The sequence below is a fragment of the Balearica regulorum genome, chromosome 2, assembly GCF_011004875.1.
Source record: "Balearica regulorum gibbericeps isolate bBalReg1 chromosome 2, bBalReg1.pri, whole genome shotgun sequence".
Classification (NCBI taxonomy): Eukaryota; Metazoa; Chordata; class Aves; order Gruiformes; family Gruidae; genus Balearica; species Balearica regulorum.
In genome coordinates, this window is record NC_046185.1 from 167914607 (window position 1) to 167933510 (window position 18904).

An 18904-nucleotide genomic window follows, 5' to 3' on the forward strand; every position below is an offset into this window, starting at 1 on the left:
TCCGACGGGCCTCCCCAGAGCCAGCCGGCACTCGGCCCCTCAGTAGGAGAGAAAACCGGGCCCAGCACCGGCCTGGTCCCGCGGCCGCACCGGTGGTCCGTGAGCAGGGCCTGGCGGTCAGCACAGCCCCCGGCCGGGGCTGGAGCGGGCAGCGGGGATGGGACAGCCCTAAAAACCGCTACAAGTCCCAGGTTTTGCTGACAATCCCGCACCTTCTCCCTGTTCCTGTCGGAGGTTTTTGCCACGGGACACAGAAGTTGGGAGCACTTCGACAAACGGCTTTGCCAGCAGCATGACTGTAAACTAAACTGCAACAAAACAAGAGGAGCAAAGTGGATGTGAGGACGAACAACTGGCGCGGTGGCTGGGGCTGGCTGGCACCGCGTTCACCTGAGCCTAAGCTCAGGCCTGGATTCAAGCTTAAGGGTGACCCCGCTATCCCAGACCAGCCCGGTTCCCCAGGCCGGGCTCATCCCACCGTACGGCCCCAACGCTTCCCAGGACAGAGGAGCCAGGAGCCTGCTGTGAGAAAGCTTTTATTTTAAATAACCTCAAAAAAATAGAATTGCAAGGACCTGAAATGCTGCAGGAGCAGAAGGGAGGAGGGTGCCACGTCTGCTCCGTGGGGGAGCGGGCGAGGGGGCACAGGGACGGACACCCACCCCTGCCTGCCAGATTTCAGGTGCCAGGACCCCTCTGCCAGGCAGCTCCCACTCAGCTGCTTCGCGGGCTCGGGGTGCCTCACCCCGGCTGAAGCTCCAGTCGTGACCGTCCCGGTGTCCCCTCAGCTGCCGCCCTGGCCGCTGGCAGGTGACAAAGCCTCTCCGTACGCTGCACCCCTTAGGATACACCCCCAAAACACAGGTGAGTAGCTGGGCACTGGCGGCAAGCGGCGCGGCACTGAGCTGGGCCCCGGTGACACCATCCCACATTTTCACCGTTTGCCAAACGGTCGCAGTCGCGAGGCGCCGGAGCCAAACGCGGCAGGACACGGTTCTTACACCGCAACCGGGGCCGACAGCTCCCCTAGGCGCAGCAGGCAAGGTTCGTTTCCCCTTTTAGATAAAGCGCACTTCAAAGCGAGAACATCGTTCTGGTGCGGTTCCCGTTTCCAAAGCTCTGCCCCGACATCCCTTCCTCCCGACGCCCAATGAAGCGGCTCCCCGGCTTCGCCGCCTGGTGCCACGGGCTCTGCCGCACCGCCGGCAGGCAAGCGCCAGCAAGCAACCGGTGCCTCCCACAGCCCCCCCCCCGCTGCTGCCGGCAGCCGGGGCACCACGCCGGCAGGGAAATGGGCAGACGCCACCGCCACGAGCTACCACAACGGCTCCGGCAGACTACAGCAACTCCTGCTCCCCGGCGTGCCTGGGTTACCTATTCAGAAGTTAATTGAGTACCAGAAAGAGGTGCTAGTCAGAAAAATTATCCACAGAGCAAGTAGAGAAGCACAAGCTACACCCCCCCTTCCCCACCCCCCCCGTCACCCTGCGTGGCCCCTCTGGGCTCCGAGGAGACGCTTCTCCCGGGTCCCTCCTGGAAGCAGAGGTGGGCTGAGACACTTCCAGGGCCGTTTTCCCGGCTGTTTCCCATTTTCCCGGTGCTCGCCCAGCTCCTCCATTTCACCCTCGGGGAAGCCACAGGCCGGGTCCCGCTGCGTTGGCTGGGGAGCATCGGCAGGAGGTCACCCCCAAGGCAAGAAGGGCCCCGGCGCCTTCCCCAGCTCTCCTTGCCTCCTGCAGCTCACTCCTCCCGCCCAGCGAAGCTGCTTCTCCTCTGCCCACGCCGGCAGAGCCTCGGCTCTCCATCCCAAAGACGTCCTTGCGGAACGACATCCAGTCCGGAAGAGAAGGATGGAGGGTTCTGGGAGAAGCTCCTGGCCCACGGAGGCCCTTCGCTGCCCCACGGCTGTCTCTGGGACTGTGCGTCACCCAGCCAAACCTGGAGGCAGGAGCAGGCAGACGTGCCGCCGCCGGGCCTGCTGCACGACGGAAGCAGTTTTTAAGCCGACAGATCCCGGATCCCAGCTCTTCCTGCTCCCTACGGTCCGTGCAGCCACAGCAGGAGCAAACGCTGCGGATCCGGGGTCCTGTCACCGCTCCTCAGCTCCGTCCCCTCCACAGATTTGGTATGTTCGTGACACAGAAGGCTCACACAGTGCATCCGAGTCCGCCTTCTGCTTCACCCCATCCGACGCCCACCGACGGTGCTCCGAGCCTCCTGTTCCCAAATCCACTGCACTCCTCCCGAGTCCCCACCACCACCGTGTCCCAGCAGGCACCACGAGTCCCGGCTTGCGGCTTTCCCTCGGCACTGTCCTCGTTTGGTCAGCGATCGGCCCCCAGTGCGAGCCGCCGCCTCTTTAGGTTTGGTGTCTTTTAGTGCAAGAGCGATGAGGTCCAGTCCCTCGCCCGGAGGCAGGTTTTCGGCAGCCTGCGCAGGCGTTACAGGCAGTTGGGGCACGGCGAGGGTTTCTCTTCGCCGTGCGCTCTCTCAGGCACTCTCAGGACTCGCTTCTCCTCAAAGCCTCTGCCGCAGCCGCCGTACTTGCCCCAGAGCTCGGCTCGGCAGTCGGGCTGAGGCTTCAGGAGCAGCTGCCGCTGGCTCACGCAGTCGGCGCAGCAGCACTGTGGTGGCAGGCTCGGCGGTTTCGGGCTCAAGCCTTCCCCCTCCTCGGTGCACTTACAGGGGCACTGCCCCGCCGGTCCCTCCTGCGGGTGGTGGGAGCCGGACACGAGGTGGTGGTCTTCCTGCATCAGCTGCAGGAGGATGTCTGCCGCCCCGGAGGGGCTCTCCGGTCTGTTGGGGGGCTGTGCTCCCGGCCGAAGCTCCTCCCGAGCCAGCGATCCGTGAGCAGCTCCGCGTGAGCAGGGGGGCAGCAGCATGCTGGGGGGCTCGGAGCCCTTCACCAGGGGAGCGCCGCTCCCATCTGGCTCCTCCTGGTGTGCCGGGCAGGTCCCCTCGCAGCAGGAGGCCGGGATGCCGCCGGTGTGCGTCCTGCGGTGCCGGAGGAGGTGAGCCTTCTGACTGAAGCCCTTCCCACACTCGGCGCAACGGAACGGCCGCTCGCCGGTGTGGGTCCTCTGGTGAACGGCCAGATTCACCTTCTGTCGGAATCGCTTCCCGCACTCGGCGCAGGCGTGCGGTCGCTCCCCGGCGTGGCCCTGCCGGTGCAGCTGCAGCTCCCCGTGCTCCTCGAAGGTCTCCCCGCAGAGCGAGCAGGGATAGGGGCTGCCGGGGTGGGTCTGCAGGCCAGGAGCCTGGCCCGGCTCGCTCTGGGGTCTCTCTGCTGCATGCACGCGCTGGTGGACCCGCAGGGAGAGCTTACTCTTGAAGCGCTTGGGACACTCCAGGCAGGTGAAGGGCTGCCTGCCGGTGTGGGTCTTCTGGTGGGCGATGAGGTTGGGCTTCTGGGCGAAGCGCTTGCCGCACTGGGTGCAGGCGAAGGGGCGCTCCCCTGTGTGCGTGCGGTAGTGGGTCACCAGGTTCCCCTTCTGGTTGAAGCGCCGGCCGCAGACACCGCAGGTGAAAGGACGCTCACCGGTGTGGATGCGCTGGTGGGTCACCAGGTTGGTCTTCAGGCTGAACCTCTTCCCACAGACATCGCAGCGGTAGGGCCCTCTGCCCCGGTGGTTTTGCCGGTGCTTTACCAAACGCTCGTACTGCACAAAGCTTCTCCCGCACTCGGGGCACACCCAGGCCCTCCCCTCTGCCTGCTTCTCCTGGAGAGCTTTGGGGGACAGCTCGTCGCCGGAGCTTTTCTCGTGCTCGGGACACGGGTAGGACTTCTGCCCAGCGTGGGTCTTCTGGTGGGCCACGAGGGAGAGCCACAGGCCGAAGCTGTTGCCGCACTGGTTACAGATGAAGGGCTTCTCCGCCCCGGGGGCCGGGGGGGCCGGGGGGGTCGCATCCCCGAGGATGGGCTGCACCCCCAGGTGCCCCAAGAGGTGCGGGCCGTGGGCGAAGGCTGCTGCGCACCCACCGGGAGCCTCGGCGGTGGGGCCGTGCTGCGGCCGGAGGAGAGTCACCTTCTGGCAAAATCCCTCCCCGCACTGGACGCAGGGGAAAGTCTGCTCGCCCAGGGGCGCCTGCTGGTGCGGCAGGAGCGGCTCCTTTGGGGGAAAGCTCTTCTCCGTACACGAGTACAGCTCTTGGCCCTCAGGGATCTTCTGAACGGGCAGCGGTGGCATGGGGCCGAAGGGGGCCTCTTGCTCGGGACCCCCGGGCTGCAGCAGAGTGGGTGCAGCCCCGTAGGGCAGGCTGGTGGCCGGGCTGCGACCTGGGCAGCGCCGCTGGCGCGGGGCGTGAGTCTTCTGGTGGGCTCTGAGGGAGACTTTGTCCTTGAAGCACTTCTGGCACTGCCCGCAGGGGTAGGGCCGGAGGTCCGTGTGGGTGCTCTGGTGCGTCACCAGGTTGGTTTTCTGGGTGAAGCGCTTGCCGCACTGGGTGCAGGCGAAGGGGCGCTCCCCCGTGTGCACGCGGTAGTGGGTCACCAGGTTGGTCTTCTGGTTGAAGCTCCTGCCGCAGAGGAAGCAGGTGAAGGGACGCTCCCCGGTGTGGATCCTCCGGTGGGTGATGAGGTTGGGCTTCTGCCTGAAGCTCTTCCCGCACTCGGGGCAGACGAAGGGGGTGTCCTCCTGGTAACTCCTCTGCTGGGATCGCAGCTTCGGCTTGCTGGAAGCGCCGTCCTCCTGCTCGCCCCCCGCCAGCGCCTTCTCCCCGGCGGCGTGGATGCGCTGGTGGGCCAGGAGGTTGGCCTTCTGGCTGAAGCTCTTGCCGCACTGGGCACAGGGGAAGGGGCGCTCCCCCGTGTGCACACGGCGGTGGGTCAGGAGGTTGGGCCGCTGGCTGAAGCTCTTCCCGCAGTCCCCGCACCTGTAGGGTTTCTCTCCGGTGTGGATTCTCTCGTGCGTGATGAGGCTTTGCTTCTGGCGGAAGCCTTTCCCGCACTGGGCGCAGCGGAAAGGGCCGGCGCCAAGCTGCGGCACCCAGCAGGCCACCCGGCTGGAGAGCGGGCCGAGGCCGGCGGCGCCGTCTCTCTCCATGCCCGCCCGCTCGGGCGCACGCTGCGTGCCGTGAAACCAGCGGCTGGAACTGCCGGCGGCTGCGGGATACAGCTCCAGGGAGCCGGCGGCCCCCCCGGGTTTCTCATCAGGCTGCTCGACTTTATTCACTCGACCGGGCTCAACTAGATTTGGAAAAGAGTCAAGGCATTAATTTCAGAGACTTTCATAGAATCATGGCGTATCTCACGTTGGAAGGGACCCATAAGGATCATCGAGTCCAACTCCCTGCTCCTCGCAGGACTACCTAAAACTACACCATTGCAGTTTGTAACACCCTAAAGGATCAGAGCCCCTCCCAGAGCCCGCTCCACACCCAACTCACCAAAAGCAGCGCTGGCGGCAGCAGCGATAGCAAAAACTTGCCATTAACCGGCCCAAAATGGCTGCAAAATGGCCCAAAATGGCCGCAAGAGGAACGCCCCCCCACCGAGGCTGGTTTCCCACTGCTCCCACGGCCTCCACCGGGACGCACGAAGCACCTACCTGCACAGGGGCTCACGAGGATCTTGCTCTCCTCCTGCATCTGCTGGCCTTCAGTGTACGGCTCCTCCGACTGTTTAATACCGAACAAACCGCCGGGCTTGAAAAATCTGTAGCCTGGTTGAAGGGATAAGAGCTGGTCACCATGAACTGTCACACTGCAAAACACGCGTTCGGCATAGACATCGTTATACTGGAGATGCCTGCGTTAATTCACAAATAAGCCAAAAATTAACGAAGCCTGGGGGCATCGCTTTCATCTATTTTAAGCTTCTGCCGCCTGAAGTGTAATTAAAGATGAAAGGAAATACCGGCACCTGGCTCCCTCCTCCCGGCAAGGCAAAAGGTGGGAAGGAGCGCCATTCCTTGGAAAACGGTTCTTTCCACACCCTTTCACACACTCACCCCCGTATCCTTAGATCCCGCAAAACGCTTTTATGATCGGATTTCAAAGACTACCGCAGAAATGCCATTAATTCCACCCCGAGCCTCCCACGCAGAAGAGGAGTCTCCAGCGTTAGCAGAGGAGCTCGGCTGGCAGAGGGGCTGAGGGACCCTCCCCGGGCTGCGGGTTCCTCCCAGTGGTGCCGCGTTTGGACACATTTACGTACGATCCACGCGTCACCCCCTGCACCCCCCAGCCCGGTCAGGAGGAGACTGTCCCCAGCAGTCAGTTGGACTTGGTGTTACCGCAGCACTGGCTGTACACCGGAGAACACGCAAGCAGATCCACAAACCCCCCTCCCACACCGGTGAAGCCTGCCCGGCGCGGTGCCGCCCGCCGTCCTCGGCAGTCACCTGTGCAGGGGTCGGATGGGATCTCTGCGCCGGCAGCATCCAGCTCGTGTCCGGCTCTCGGCACCTCGCTCAGCCGGGGGTAAGGGAGCAAGTTCAGGGCGTGGGCAGGCTGGTCCAGGAGAGAGAAGAAGCGTTTCAGCAGATTGCCATCGCTTTTTTGGGGTTTGTTCCTTCGGTTTTTTGGCCAGCAGGAGCAGGGCAGTGACCGTCCCCCTGTACTCGGCACTGGTGAGGCCGCACCTCGAGTGCTGGGTTCAGTTTTGGGCCCCTCGCTCCAAGAAGGACATTGAGGGGCTGGAGCGTGTCCAGAGAAGGGCAACCAAGTGGTGCAGGGTCTGGAGCACAAGTCTGATGAGGAGCGGCTGAGGGACCTGGGGTGGTTTAGCCTGGAGAAGAGGAGGCTGAGGGGAGACCTGATCACTCTCTACAACTCCCTGAAAGGAGGGTGCAGCCAGGTGGGGGTCGGTCTCTTCTCCCAAGGAAGAAGCGACAGGACAAGAGGAAACGGCCTCAAGTTGTGCCAGGGGAGGTTTAGATTGGAGATCAGGAAACCTTTCTTCCCCCCAAGGGCTGTCAAGCCCTGGGACAGGCTGCCCAGGGCAGTGGTGGAGTCCCCGTCCCCGGAGGGATTTCAGAGCCGTGTAGATGTGGTGCTTGGGGACATGGGTTAGTGGTGGGCTGGGCAGTGCTGGGGTAACGGTTGGACTCCGTGATCCTTTCCAACCCAGACGATTCTGTGATCTGAAGGAGGGCAGTGGGCTTTTGGATCAGCGCCCAACACCCAGGGGCCACCTCCAGCGAGACCTGCCCCACGCCAGGTGTGCGCCTTGCCCGGGGGGACAGGCGTGCCACGCTGCTTTGAACACCCAGGCCCCCAGAACGGTCTCGCACCCCCGGAACCCGAAAAGGAGCAGGAGCAGAGAGGTACAGGCAGAGCAGGCAGAGGGGCGGCGGGGCAGGGGACACCTCCCGCTTTGTCACCGACTGGTTTCGGCACAAGAAGGCTGCTTCTGCTCTGTGCCTCAGTTTCCCTGTCAGCAAGAGCATCACTTGACAGAAACCCTCGAGCAGAACCCGCTAAGGGCTGAAGCCGCACACTTATCACCCTCCTCTAACGCGATCACTTGGTTCCCAAGCGGATCCCTCACCGGGGTGTGATCACCCAGCCCCACTCCCAACCCAGCCAAGAGTGGGACCGAAGGAGGAAACCTCTGTAAGGAGCCAAAGCAGCTTTTCCCGGGAAGTTCAACACCCAATCCACCCGTCTTCCCTCTCTAGGATTCCTCTCTTTTTCCCTCAAAACTCCTCTGCAGCTTGGCAGGAGCTCAAGGAGAGCAGATGCCAGAAGACATGGAGCCCAGCCCGCGCTCTGACGGCTGCCGTAACTTTAAGAAGCGCCAATTTAAAAGAAAAAGTCTCGCGCAGGGCTAGCGCAGCTCCTTGGGCGTTGGTATTTCTAAATGACGAGTTGAAAAGCACCAGAAGAGCTCCCAGCCCCCAGGAAAACCCCAACAGACCCCCCCAAAATGTCACGGGATGAAAGAGGAGCAGAGATTCCTCCCGACGGCCCCGGCAGCGCGCTCTGCTCTGCCACAGAGGACACGGTCGGAGCTGGCCCCGCTCCCGCCTTTCCCCCGGGACGCAGGGGGAGCCGCTGCCCCCCCCACCCCTGTGTACCTGGGGCGCTCCCCCTGCAGACATCGCTCCCCTCGGGGCTGCCCGGCGAGGGGAGAGGACATCAGCTCCGGGGAGAGCGTGGGGCGGCGGCCGTCCTTCCCCTCCGCCTTCCGCCACGGTTGCGGGCTCCGATCTTCCCTGACTTCCTCCAAATGGCTGCTGCGGGTCCCTGGGAGAGCGAGAGAGAGGAGCCGGTGAGCAGGGGAAGCGGCGTGGCACGCCGAGAGGCAAAGCTGGAGGAGCTCAGCCGCCTCCGGAAAGGCTCCGCTGGCGTCTGTATCCCTCCTCCGAGTTATTTTAGGGGAGAGGAAGGCGCTGACCCCGGGGTCTGGCCTGGATTCATTCTGTTTACAGTAAAGCTTTCCCGCAGGCAGCGCAGGCAGCGCTACTGGGATTTGTAGTCCACGCCGAGAGGCCCGGCACCGCACGCCGAGCGCTGTTTGCGGCCGTGGGGACGGGGAACTACAGCTCCCGGCAGGCGGGAGCCAGCCCCGGCACGGCCTCGCCCTGCCGCAGCGAACGGACAACGGCAACGACGCAGCCCTGGCTGCTCCCGTGCCGTGGGGAAGCGAGGGTCGCCCAGCCCAGCTCTGACCAACCTCCCTCCCCAAAACCCCGTCTGAGATCGCCCAGGAAAAGGCTTTCTGCCCGATTTCGTTGGAAACGGAACAGCTCAGCCGCCCCTTCTAGAGGTGCCTGGTCTGTTCCCTCCTCCCCAAGCATCCCATGCAGGACACGGTGCCTCGAGGAGGGAGGGAACGCAGCGACGATGCTTTGGAGAAGAGGGTCCCCCCCCCCCCCGCGCACGGACAAGTCCCACATCACCGGCAAAAGCCCCAGCAGCTATCGGGATGCTTTGACAAACGCCTGGGCTTAATTAGAACTATTTTTGGAATCCGGCTGGCAAGAGGAAGCGGAGCTGTGCCGTGTGGGAGCCGCCTGGGATCCCGACCCTCCCCAGCAGCGTACCACGCTCAGGGGCTCAGGATCCTCCAGTGCGGACAGCCATCAGGGGGCACGTCCCGGGGGGGGCCTGTCACAGCACCGGGGATGTAGCTCTCTGCTGCGCGAGGCATCGTTAGCCCCCCCGATCATTACGTCCCACCAAGTGCTGACGATGCCGTGGCCGGCTCAGCCCCAGCGAGCAGCCCTGCCAGCGCTTTGTGTACGTGTTTAACCAAGCCGCATCGCTCCCCGGGGCTGGTTACGGACCCGGCGCAGCCAAGGACAGGCAGGAACGGCGTGCCGGGGGAAATTCTCTGAGGCAGAAGGCGGCAGGGGTGCAGGCAGGGCCTCAACGCCACGCAGCCCCACATCCACGGCACAAACCCGGCCCCTCGGCAGCAAGTGAACCCCACAAGGGCACCCGGAAGGGAAGAACCAGCTCTGGGGCAGCACGGGCGAGAATTCCGATCCAAACCCATGAAATTCCTCCTGGCCCCGAATCCGTTCACGGCCCGGAAGCCCCCAGGCTGGCGGGCAGCTGCCTGTAGAGTTGGTGGGCAGCTGCCTGTGGGCAGGCTCACGTGGCACAGGCAGGTGGGGAGAGGGGCCGGGGCTGCGGTGAGCACGACAGGTCGAGGAGGCAGGCGGCACGCCGGGTAGAATCCGGCGAGGGGGTCAGAGCAGCCGGTTATGGCTGGGTCGCGCTGCCGAGCGGCAAGGACAGGACACCCGCAGCGGCGGTGACGCAAAGCCAGGCACGGCGGCGGCCACAGAGGCCGGATCCAACGCTCAGCTCAGCAGATTTCAGGCACAACATCAATTTTGTGGAAAGCGAGTTGGCCAGGCAACGCTTCCCGGCGGCCGGGGGGGCTGCCCGCGGCAGGACAAACAAGGCCTCTGCCGGGCTCTCCCCCGGCTCCGTCGGTTTTCCCGTCCCGATCCCGTTTCTAACGCCCCGGGAAATCACGGAGCTTTTCCCGCCTCTCCCTCGGAGGCAAACGCAGCGAGGACACGGGCACGGTGATGGCGGGGGACACCCGGGGGTGCCGGGAGCACTGCCCACCCCGCGGCGGGGAGCCCTGTGCCTGCGGGGGCCACGGCAGCCGGGCTGCCAGGCGCTGCCGGTGCTTCCCGAGCCCGTTACCGCGGCGGGGCTGTCCCCGGGAAATGGTTTTACCGGGGAAAAGCCCCCCGGGGCCCACGCGTCCTTCCTGCGGGAGAGCGGCCTCCGCACCCCGAGGACTTCACGGGGAAATTCCCCCCCGAGCTGCCGCGGCCGCCCCGCCGCTCCCCAGCTTCCACCACCAGTGTCAGGCCCCGGCGGAGCCCGTCGCGCCGGGAACGGCTTCGGTGCCCCGTTAAACACCGAGCGGGGCTTCCCGGGGCGGAACGCGGTTCACGGGGATTCGGGTCAAAGCAAAGCCCTACCGCTCCCACCTCGGCTCGGTTCCCAGCGGCGGCTCGGCACCGGGGAAGAGCCCGAGGCCGGAGCAGCCAGAAGAAGAACCGGGGTACCCCCCCCCCCCCCCGCACCCCCCCTAACGCCCGGGCTCGGTCTGCAGCCGAAAGCCCCGAACCGGCCCCGGCGTGACACAGGAGAGGGACCGGCACCCCCGGCCCCCGCCCCGGGTCCCTCCCTGACACCCCGACCCCCCCCCCCCCCCGGGCCCCGCGGCCCGACCCCCCCCCCCCCTCCCCCGGGCTCCGCACCCGCCCCGCCCCCCCGGGCCCGGCCCCGCACCGTGACCCCCGGGCCGGGCCGCGCGTTGCCATGGCGACACCCACCCCGCCCCGCCGCCGCCGCCGCCGCCGCCGCCTCAGCCGGGCCCCGGAGCCGCCTGCCCGGGGAAACTCACGGACGGACGACGTCTAACAACGCGATGACGTAGTCGCGGCGGTGACGTCGTCGCGGCGGCGACGGCGGCAGGCGCGCACCCAGCGGCGGGAGGAGGCGGCCACGCCTGACGCCTCTGGCGAACACTTCCGGGTTAGGGGGCGTGTCCCGCGGCGGCACCCGTAGTGCAGCTGCAGCGCCCTCTGCCGGCGCCACGGAGCGCGGCACCATCGAGCCGCCGGCGCGCTGCCAGAGCGACCACGGGCGCCATCATAGAGTGTTCCCGGGGCGGCCCAGAGCGTCCCCCCCACCCCGCCATTCCCGTGTCACCGCGGCCCGGTACCGGGGGGGACCCGGAACGGCCGCCTCTCCTGGCGGAGCCACCGCTGGGCCGCCCCGGGGTCCTGGGGGGCCTCTGCCTGCCCCGGGGCCCGGCCCTGCAGCTCTGGCGGGTGGGAGGCCCCGCTCGGTGCGGTGTCCCGCGGCCCCCGGCCTCCCCTCCCGCTCCCCCCCGCCCCCGGCCCGGCCGCAGGGGCTGGCTCCGAGGGGCGGCCGCAGAGCCCGTGTGTTGGGGAGACGCAAGAAATGGCGCAAAGGGTGCTGCTGGGCCTCCCTAAATAGCCTGGGAGGAGGGGGGGGTGACGCCGTCGGGCAGCTGGGCCGCTCTGGGCTGCGACCCATCGGTGTCCCCGGGAGCTGGGCCGGTGCTGCGGGGTGGGTCTGGGGCGGGGATGGTGCTGGGAACACGCAGATGCCGGTAGTTGTTGCCAAGCAGTCAAGGACTTTCCAGCTTCTCGTGCTGCCCTGCCAAGGAGAAGGGGGGAGCGCCCGAGATGCTGGAGGGGACGCGGCCGGGGCAGCCGACCCCAGTGACCGAAGGGACATTCCATACCGTGTGACATCATGTCCCGGTTACAGCCAGGGGCCGGGTGTTGGCAGCCGGGCGTCTTGCGCAGCGGCGTTGGGAGCGATGGCGTTTGTCTTCCCAAGTCACCGTTAGGCGTGATGGAGCCCGGCTTTCCCGGGGTGGCTGAACCCCTCCGTGCCGTGGGGCGTGGGAAGGGATCCCTTGGTCTGCTTGTGTGGGGGCTGGGGGGCGTCAGCTTCGGGTGGTAAGAAGTGCTGTTCATCACTTGGTTTGGTTGATTATTATTGTGTTCGTCCTCTTAAACTGTTTTTATCTCAACCCACGAGTTCTGTCACTCCTCCCATTCTCTCCCCATCCCGCCGGGGGAGCGAGCGAGCGGCTGCGTGGGGCTGAGCCGCCGCCCGGGGCTAAACCACGCCGCCGACCCAAAGAAACACCAGCAGAAGCACGAGGGGAATTCTATTACTGGTAAAGTCAAAGAGCTGTTTGAACTGTGAGTGAACTATCCTAAAGGGTACAACCGCAGCTCTGGAGGAGGAACAGCCCCCGCTCCCCCCCCGCAGCACGCTCGGTAAAGAGATGGGCTGCTGGAGCTTTACGCAGAGCCGGGGACGTCGCCAGGGCCGATAATCCCAAGGGTCACCAAGCCTGATGGCAAAACTAGATGTGAAAGCGCTGATAACGGTCGCCTGCAACGCGTCAATACTGACAGGCTGACACCCGAGGTGTGCGAGCGCTGTGGAGTGACCACGCGCACCCCGCTCAAACGCACGCCTCGGCTCCGGGTGTTCTCGGCTCTTTGCACGCCGGGTGACGGGCCCCGTTTGGGGACAGCAGTGGGGCGGGCGGTGACCGGCTGCTCCTCCCCGGCCCCTCTCTCGGGGTGCGGGGGGCCGTGTCCCGCAGCGGGGGACAGGGACACCCGGGCTGTGGCCAGGCTTCGGCCGGTTGGCATTGTTTTGGGGACGTTCATCCTCTTGACACCCGCCAGCACCCACCTCCTGCTCTGGGGGAGCAGCCCCCCCCCCCCCCATGGCACCTTTTGGGTCCAACGGGGCGCTTAGGTCCTCGTGGCGGGACGTGGGAAGGGAACGCTGGAGGCACAGGGGGGCAGGGCAGACAGAGGGGGGGGACCGGGAGGGTGTGACCCCCCCCCCCGTGCCCAACGCTGCCAGCCACCAGGACCCCCAGGGCACGGGCCGCGGTTCTGCTTTGGTCTGGTGTGGCTCGTTGCGCAGCCGGCAGTAGCCGTGTCCAGCCCCTCCTCCCCGTGGCCGTGCCGGGGGGGGGGGGGGGGCCATGCCTGGGGGGGCTGCGCAAGCGGCCTGCGGGGCCGGCCCGGGGGCGGAAAGAGGGCAGTTCCCAGGAAATCGGTTAATGAAAGACCAAAATCACCAGCGGGTCAATCGGCGAGGCTCTCTGGGGACAGGCAGCCCCAGCAGCCCCCCGCCGCAGGGATGAAGTTCCCGCTAGCCCTCTGCCTGGGCTTGGTGGCCCTGGCCGCCGCCAGCCAGTCCCCGTTACAGCGGCGGGTGGTGAAGGATGTGCTGGAATATTTCCACGGGCGCAGCAACGTGCATTTCCTCTTCAAGGAGCAGGCGGTGGAAGGGGCGGTGGAGCGGGTGAGCGCCGGGGGCTGCGGGTGCCCTCGGTCCCCCGGGAGGGGGCTGCTGCTGCGCGGAGGGGCGAGACGGCAGCCGGCGGGGGGGCGGGAGGGCGAGCGGGGAGGGGGTCGGGGTGTCCCGGAGGAGGGGGTGGCTGGGCATGGGGACGGACCCGCTGGCACAGCACGGCGTGGGCAGGCCAGTCGTCGGGGACGTGCAGGCAGGGGCTGGCAGAGCTCGGCTACTCATTAACTGTGCCGCGGCAGCTGGTGCCCGGCCATCCCGGCATAGCCAGGAACACCGACGGCGGCGGATCGGACGTGGCTGTTCCTTGGGAGGGACCCTCTGATTTGGGCCACTCACTGTGTTGGGAGACACCTTGTAGGGACCCGAGAGGGTCCCTCTGCCCCCCTCCCTGCCCACCGTGCCCTGGCATCCCCCCACCCGCGGCCGCCTCACCGAGCAGCCCCCCGAGCGCTCCCGGTGCAGGTTCGGCGACCGCGGCACAGCGTGAGCTCCCGGCAGCGCCCAGCGCCCCGGCCCCACGTCAGCTGCCCCATCCCCTCCCGTCCCCCCCCCCCGGCTGACGGGCTGTCCCCCTCTCCCCACAGGAAGACCCCTCGGGGACGTTCGTCCAGCTGCGGGTCAGCCTGGTGCAGACGGCCTGCAGGAAGAGGGCACCGCGGCAGAACTGCAAGACCCTGGAGAACCGGGTGAGTCGGGGCTGCCGGGGGGACACGGCACCTCTGTGTCCCCCCCACCTGCCCCGTCCCTCCGCCACGGTGCCGCACGTGCCGGGGAGGGCTGGAGGCGACGACAGTTCCGGCGGTGGCGATGTGGCCGTGCCAGGGCGAGCAGCAGGGACGTGCCCAGGCCTGGCGGGGCGGGGGGAGGCCGGGACCCCCCTGGGGGTCCCTGGGGGCGGGTGGTGACCGGCCGCGCTCTCTCCCCAGAGGAAGCCGACCTGCCTGGCTTGCTACAAATTTGATGGCGGCGACGTCCCCAAGGTGCTGGACAAGTACCACAACTGCGGCCCCAGCCATCACCTGGCGGTGAAGGTGAGCCGTCCCCAGGCACCAGCACAGGTCCCCACCGGCTGCCGGGACCCTCGCGGTGCTGTGGTGGGTGCCAGCCCGTGCGCTCTGCCCCGCAGGAGATCAAACACCGGGACGAGGCCGAGTGCAGGGCGGTGGAGGAGGCCGGCAAGTCGGCGGACGTGCTCTACCTCCCCGGCATGTACGCCTTCTCCAAGGGGCTGCCAGCCTAGGGGCCGGCCGCACGCGGTAGGTGCCGGGGACGGCGGGGCTGGGTGGGGGACACGCAGCCCTCTCCTGCCGGCAGAGCTCCGGCATCTCCAGCACTGGTGGGATGTGGATGCGCCTCCACTGAGAGCGGAGCCAGACCAGGGTCCCCCCCCAGGACCCCCCCAGTGCTGGGGACTGTCCCTGGCTGGGAGAAACCCCGCGGGACACCTCCAGACAGCTCTGCTGCCCCCGGGGCGCGCTGGCCCTGGGGACAGGGTGACAGGGACAATGTCATGGGAAAGGGGGGGAGTGTGTGAGTGCACACGCGTGTGTGCGGGGTTCCTCCCACAGCCAGCCCCCCCCATGTCCCTTCTCCAGGCCACCGCCTCCACCAGCCCAAGGAGATGGACGCTGCCACGGGGGACCGGCCTGGCCCGGCCCCTCCTGCTTGCCACCCCCCAGCACCGCGTCACCAAAGGATGGTCCTGGACACTCTCCCTCCCCCTGCTCCCCAGCTCCCCAGTAAAGCCCGGCTCTGGCTCCCGCTGTCACCACTGTTATTCCCACCGGGGATCGCTGTGGGTGGGGGGCCCGGGGTGGGCTCAGCCCCACGCCCCTCCAGCGGTGGGGGGTCCGTGTCAGCTATCCCTCTGGCGCTGGGTGCGTCACCCCCTGCCCGTTGTCCCCTGCCCAGGAGGAAGGACGGGGCCCCGGCGGGTCCAGGCTGAGCAGTGGGTAGAGGTGAGTCCCCCCCGGCTGCTCGGGGCCCGGGATGATGCAGCAGAGAGGGATCTCCAAGGATAGCATGCCTTTACTGCACGGCCCCGCCATGCCCCCGGTCCCCACCATGTCCCCCGGTCCCCACGTGCAGCCTCCCAGCCCCACGGTCTCTGCTCCGGGCCAGAGAGCTCTGGGATGGCTCCACAGTCCCTGGGGACATCCCTGCTCCTGCCGCAGCTCTGCAGGGGACAGGGAACCCCCGTTTCCCGTCCAGGAGCCCCCGAGGTGATGGAGCATGCTGGGGGCCAGCCTGGGCACCCTCAGCCGTGTGGGGTGCTGCTCCAGCACAGCATGAGGCTGGGGCAGCCCCCCAGCACGCAGGCGAGGCCAGGTTCCCTGCAGCTCCTCCGGTGAGGCCGGCCCAGGATGGCAGCGGCGTGGTGGGGTCTCCTCTCGTGGGACCGGGGGGGTCTTGCGGCTCAGAAGACGAAGGAGCTGGGGTCCGGGCGGCTGCTCAGCGCCCGCTCCGCCTGGGCGATGGTGTCGTCGGCACGGCGGCTCAGCTCCCGGCACTCCTGCAGCACCTCCCCAAACTGCTTGTAGGCTTCCTCCATGATGGAGCTGCGCCGGGGCGGCCGCGGCTCCCAAAACCCCGCATCCACCCAGGGCTGAGCCGTGCGGGGCGGTTCGGTACCGGCACCGGCGCTGCCACCGCCGCCGCGCCCCAGCGAGCTGTCGAGATCCCGGCAGAGCTGGTAGAGCTCGCTGCCCTGACCGGACACCCGCTCGCCGTCGATGGCTTTGAGGCCGGGGAACATGTCCGCCAAGGCGGCGCGGTAAGCCGGGGCGGCACAGAGCGGGTTGGCGAGGCGGGCGAGGGGGTCGCGCAGGCGCAGGCTCTCCAGGCGCCGCAGCCCCGTCAGGCACCGCAGCTGCTGCAGGCTGCTCACCCGGTTACCGGCCAGGTTGAGTTTCTGGAGGTTGTGGCAGGAGCCGAGCGGCTCCAGGCTGGCGATGCGGTTGCGGGAGAGGTTGAGGACGGTGAGGGCCTTGAGGGCGGCCAGCGGCCCCAGCTGGGCGATGGCGTTGCCGGAGAGGTCCAGCCACTCCAGGTTGGCGCAGTCGCCCAGGCAGCCCAGGTGGGCGATGCCGCGGCCCCGCAGCTTCAGCAGCAGGATGGACTCCAGCGCGAACTCCCCGGTGCTGGCCTTCAGCAGCTGGGGGGTGATGCGCACCCCCCGCTCCTCCTCCTCCTCCTCCTCCTCCTCTTCCTCCTCCTCCTCCTCGCCTCCCTCCCCGCGCCCCTCCATCCCGGCCGGGGGGTCCCGCGGATCCGTCGAGCTCCCGCGGCTACGGGGGGGGGGGAACCCCGGGGCAGGGCCGGGCCCTGCGGGGGGAAGGGGCGGGGAGCAGCCGGGTGTCCCGGGCGCGGTTCGGGTACAGCTCACCCGTGGGGATCCCCCCGCCCCGGTGCTGCCCGCGCTCCCCCCCCCGCCCGGTGCCTCCGCCCGCACTCACCGGACCGGGGCTCCCGGCGGCCCCCGCGGCCCCGCCCCCCCGTTGCCATGGAGACGCGCGGCAGCCCCGCCCCCCCGGGCACCGGCACCTCCCCGGCGGGGCACACCGGCACGCGCACACGTGTGGGATAACGTCACCCGGTGCCACACACACACACTCACACACACACAGAGTCACTCCAGCCCCGAGCCTCACCGTTCCCAGAGGTGAGGGAGGACACCCTCCGCTAGCCCAGCTTGCCCAAAGCCCCATCCAACCTGGCCTTGACCACTGCCAGGGAGCCAGGGGCAGCCCCAGCTTCTCGGGGCAACCTCTGCCAGGGCCTCAGCACCCTCCCAGGGAAGGATTGCTGCCTCCCATCCCATCTCCATCTCCCCTCCTGCAGCTTCAGGCCATTCCCCTTGGCCTGTCCCTCCCTGCCCTTGGCACCAGCCCCTCGCCAGCTTTCCTGGAGCCCCTGCAGGGACTGGAAGGGGCTCCAAGGTCTCCCCGCAGCCTTCTCTTCTCCAGGCTGAACCAGCCCAACTCTCTCAGCCTGAGGTCTCCAGAGCAGAGGTGCTCCAGCCCTCGCAGCATCTCCGTGGCCTCCTCTGGACTCGCCCCAACAGCTCCGTGTCCTGCTTGTCCTGGGGCCCCCCGAGCTGGACGCAGCACTGCAGGGGGGTCTCCCCAGAGCGGAGCAGAGGGGCAGAATCCCCTCCCTCGACCTGCTGCTCACGCTGCTGGACACGCAGCCCAGGACACGGGTGGCTTTCTGGGCTGCCAGTGCACGTTGCCGGCTCATGGCCAGGTTGTGTCACACACACACACTCACACACACATACACACACCACCCCCCCCCCAGCGCTGCTGGCCCCAGAGGCCCCACGTGTGCAACACCCGGGGACACGGGGTTGTCCCCCCCTGCTCCAGCCCCCCAGCAGCACTCCCGCTGCCAAGGGAGGGAGGGACGGATGGATGGGGGGGGGGACACAGGCAGAGGGAGGTGGGGGAGGGAGGGGTGGGTGGGTGGGTGGATGGAGATGGATGGACAGACGGACGGATGGATGGAGGGAGAGATGGGTGGATGGATGGGACAGAGGGATGGAGGGAGGGACGGATGGACTGATGGATGGGACAGAGGGATGGAGGGATGGATACACTGATGGATGGACAGATGGATGGCAGGACAAATGGCAGATGGGCAGAAGGCCGGCAGGACAGCGCTGTGCTCCAGGCCCCGTGACTCTCACCGGTGCTGTGCCGCGCTGAGGGCCGGGCACTGGGCGGGGAGCTCGGACCCCGCTGCTGGGAACAGCCTGGGGAGCACAATTGGGGCAGAGCTGACGTGGTGCCGGCGCGGCTCCAACGGCCACCGGGCGCCCGCGGGCAGCACGGCTCTGCCTCTGCCGGGACAATGTACCGGGTGTCGTGGCTCAGCCCCAGCCGGCAGCTGAGCACCGTGGCGGGATGGGGAGCAGAACTGAGGAAAAAGGTAAAACTGGTGGGTTGGGGTAAGGACAGTTTACTGGGACAGCAAAGGGAGAGGGGAAGGGCCGCAACAGGACTGAGAACAGAACAGACAAAGCGGGTGATGCACAATGCAGTTTGCTCACCGCCCAGAACCCGATGCCCAGCCTGTCCCGAGCAGCGACCCCCCCCCTCCCCAGTCAACTCCCCCCTTACAGAGTGAGCACGATGTCATATGGGAGGGAATGTCCCTTTGGCCAGTTTGGGTCACCTGTCCTGGCTGTGTCCCCTCCCCGCTCCTGGGGACAATTAACTCTATCCCAGCCAAACACCAGGACAGCCAGGCTGGGCCAAGCCAGGCTGGGCTGAGCTGACCTGGGCTGAGCTGAGCTGATCTGGGCTGACTGCCTGTGCCCACTCTGGCCCTGGTGACACTGGAGCATCCCATCCTGGGGACACCGGAGCATCCTGGTCCAGAGGTGAGCAGAGCATCCCGTCCTGGTGACACCAGAGCACCCTGTCCCGTGTACACCGGATCATCCTGTCCCAGGGACACTGGATCATCCTGGCCCTGGTGACACTGGAGCATCCTGTCCTGTGTACACTGGAGCATCCCAGCCCAGTGACATTGGAGCATCCCGTCCCAGGGACACCGGAGCATCCTGTCCCGGTGACATTGGAGCATCCTGTCCCCGGTGAGACCA

General features: G+C 67.3%; 3 protein-coding genes across 6 annotated transcripts; 1 reads left to right on the forward strand and 2 right to left on the reverse strand.

Annotated features, from left to right (window-relative positions):
• Positions 1-520: 520 nt before the first annotated feature.
• LOC142600651 (uncharacterized) lies at positions 521-11043 on the reverse strand. Of its 4 annotated transcripts, none has more exons than XM_075746959.1 (5): positions 10820-11043; positions 8019-8187; positions 6342-6450; positions 5547-5660; positions 521-5185 (listed from the first exon to the last, which is right to left on the reverse strand). In XM_075746959.1, the coding sequence occupies exons 1-5, from the start codon at positions 11026-11028 to the stop codon at positions 2442-2444; spliced, it is 3345 nt and encodes a 1114-aa protein (XP_075603074.1). In that variant the 5' UTR covers positions 11029-11043; the 3' UTR covers positions 521-2441. The 4 variants fall into 4 exon arrangements, with proteins under 4 accessions (XP_075603074.1, XP_075603076.1, XP_075603077.1 ...); XM_075746961.1 differs by having other exon boundaries at positions 8019-8177; positions 10745-10876; XM_075746962.1 differs by having other exon boundaries at positions 10749-10866.
• Positions 11044-12996: 1953 nt separating this feature from the next.
• Positions 12997-15053, forward strand: RARRES2 (retinoic acid receptor responder 2). Its single transcript, XM_075746989.1, has 5 exons — positions 12997-13287; positions 13881-13982; positions 14223-14327; positions 14423-14552; positions 14892-15053. The coding sequence occupies exons 1-4, from the start codon at positions 13123-13125 to the stop codon at positions 14534-14536; spliced, it is 486 nt and encodes a 161-aa protein (XP_075603104.1). The 5' UTR covers positions 12997-13122; the 3' UTR covers positions 14537-14552; positions 14892-15053.
• A 260-nt stretch (positions 15054-15313) lies between these two features.
• Positions 15314-16558, reverse strand: LRRC61 (leucine rich repeat containing 61). Its single transcript, XM_075746985.1, has one exon. It carries the CDS (start codon positions 16541-16543, stop codon positions 15713-15715), a length of 831 nt encoding a protein of 276 aa, XP_075603100.1. The 5' UTR covers positions 16544-16558; the 3' UTR covers positions 15314-15712.
• Between the last annotated feature and the right edge of the window lie 2346 nt (positions 16559-18904).

Bases quoted from the DNA above. Each gene is read 5' to 3' on its own strand.
- LOC142600651 (XM_075746959.1), bottom strand. From the start codon at position 11,028: ATGGTGCCGCGCTCCGTGGCGCCGGCAGAGGGCGCTGCAGCTGCACTA. The intron at 5,661-6,341 runs GTGACTGCCGAG...CCCTTCAACCAG, and splicing joins CCCATCCGACCCCTGCACAG to GCTACAGATTTTTCAAGCCC. The intron at 5,186-5,546 runs GTAGGTGCTTCG...TTCCAAATCTAG, and splicing joins CCTCGTGAGCCCCTGTGCAG to TTGAGCCCGGTCGAGTGAAT.
- LRRC61 (XM_075746985.1), bottom strand. From the start codon at position 16,543: ATGGAGGGGCGCGGGGAGGGAGGCGAGGAGGAGGAGGAGGAAGAGGAG.
- RARRES2 (XM_075746989.1), top strand. From the start codon at position 13,123: ATGAAGTTCCCGCTAGCCCTCTGCCTGGGCTTGGTGGCCCTGGCCGCC. The intron at 13,983-14,222 runs GTGAGTCGGGGC...CTCTCTCCCCAG, and splicing joins GCAAGACCCTGGAGAACCGG to AGGAAGCCGACCTGCCTGGC. The intron at 14,328-14,422 runs GTGAGCCGTCCC...TCTGCCCCGCAG, and splicing joins GCCATCACCTGGCGGTGAAG to GAGATCAAACACCGGGACGA.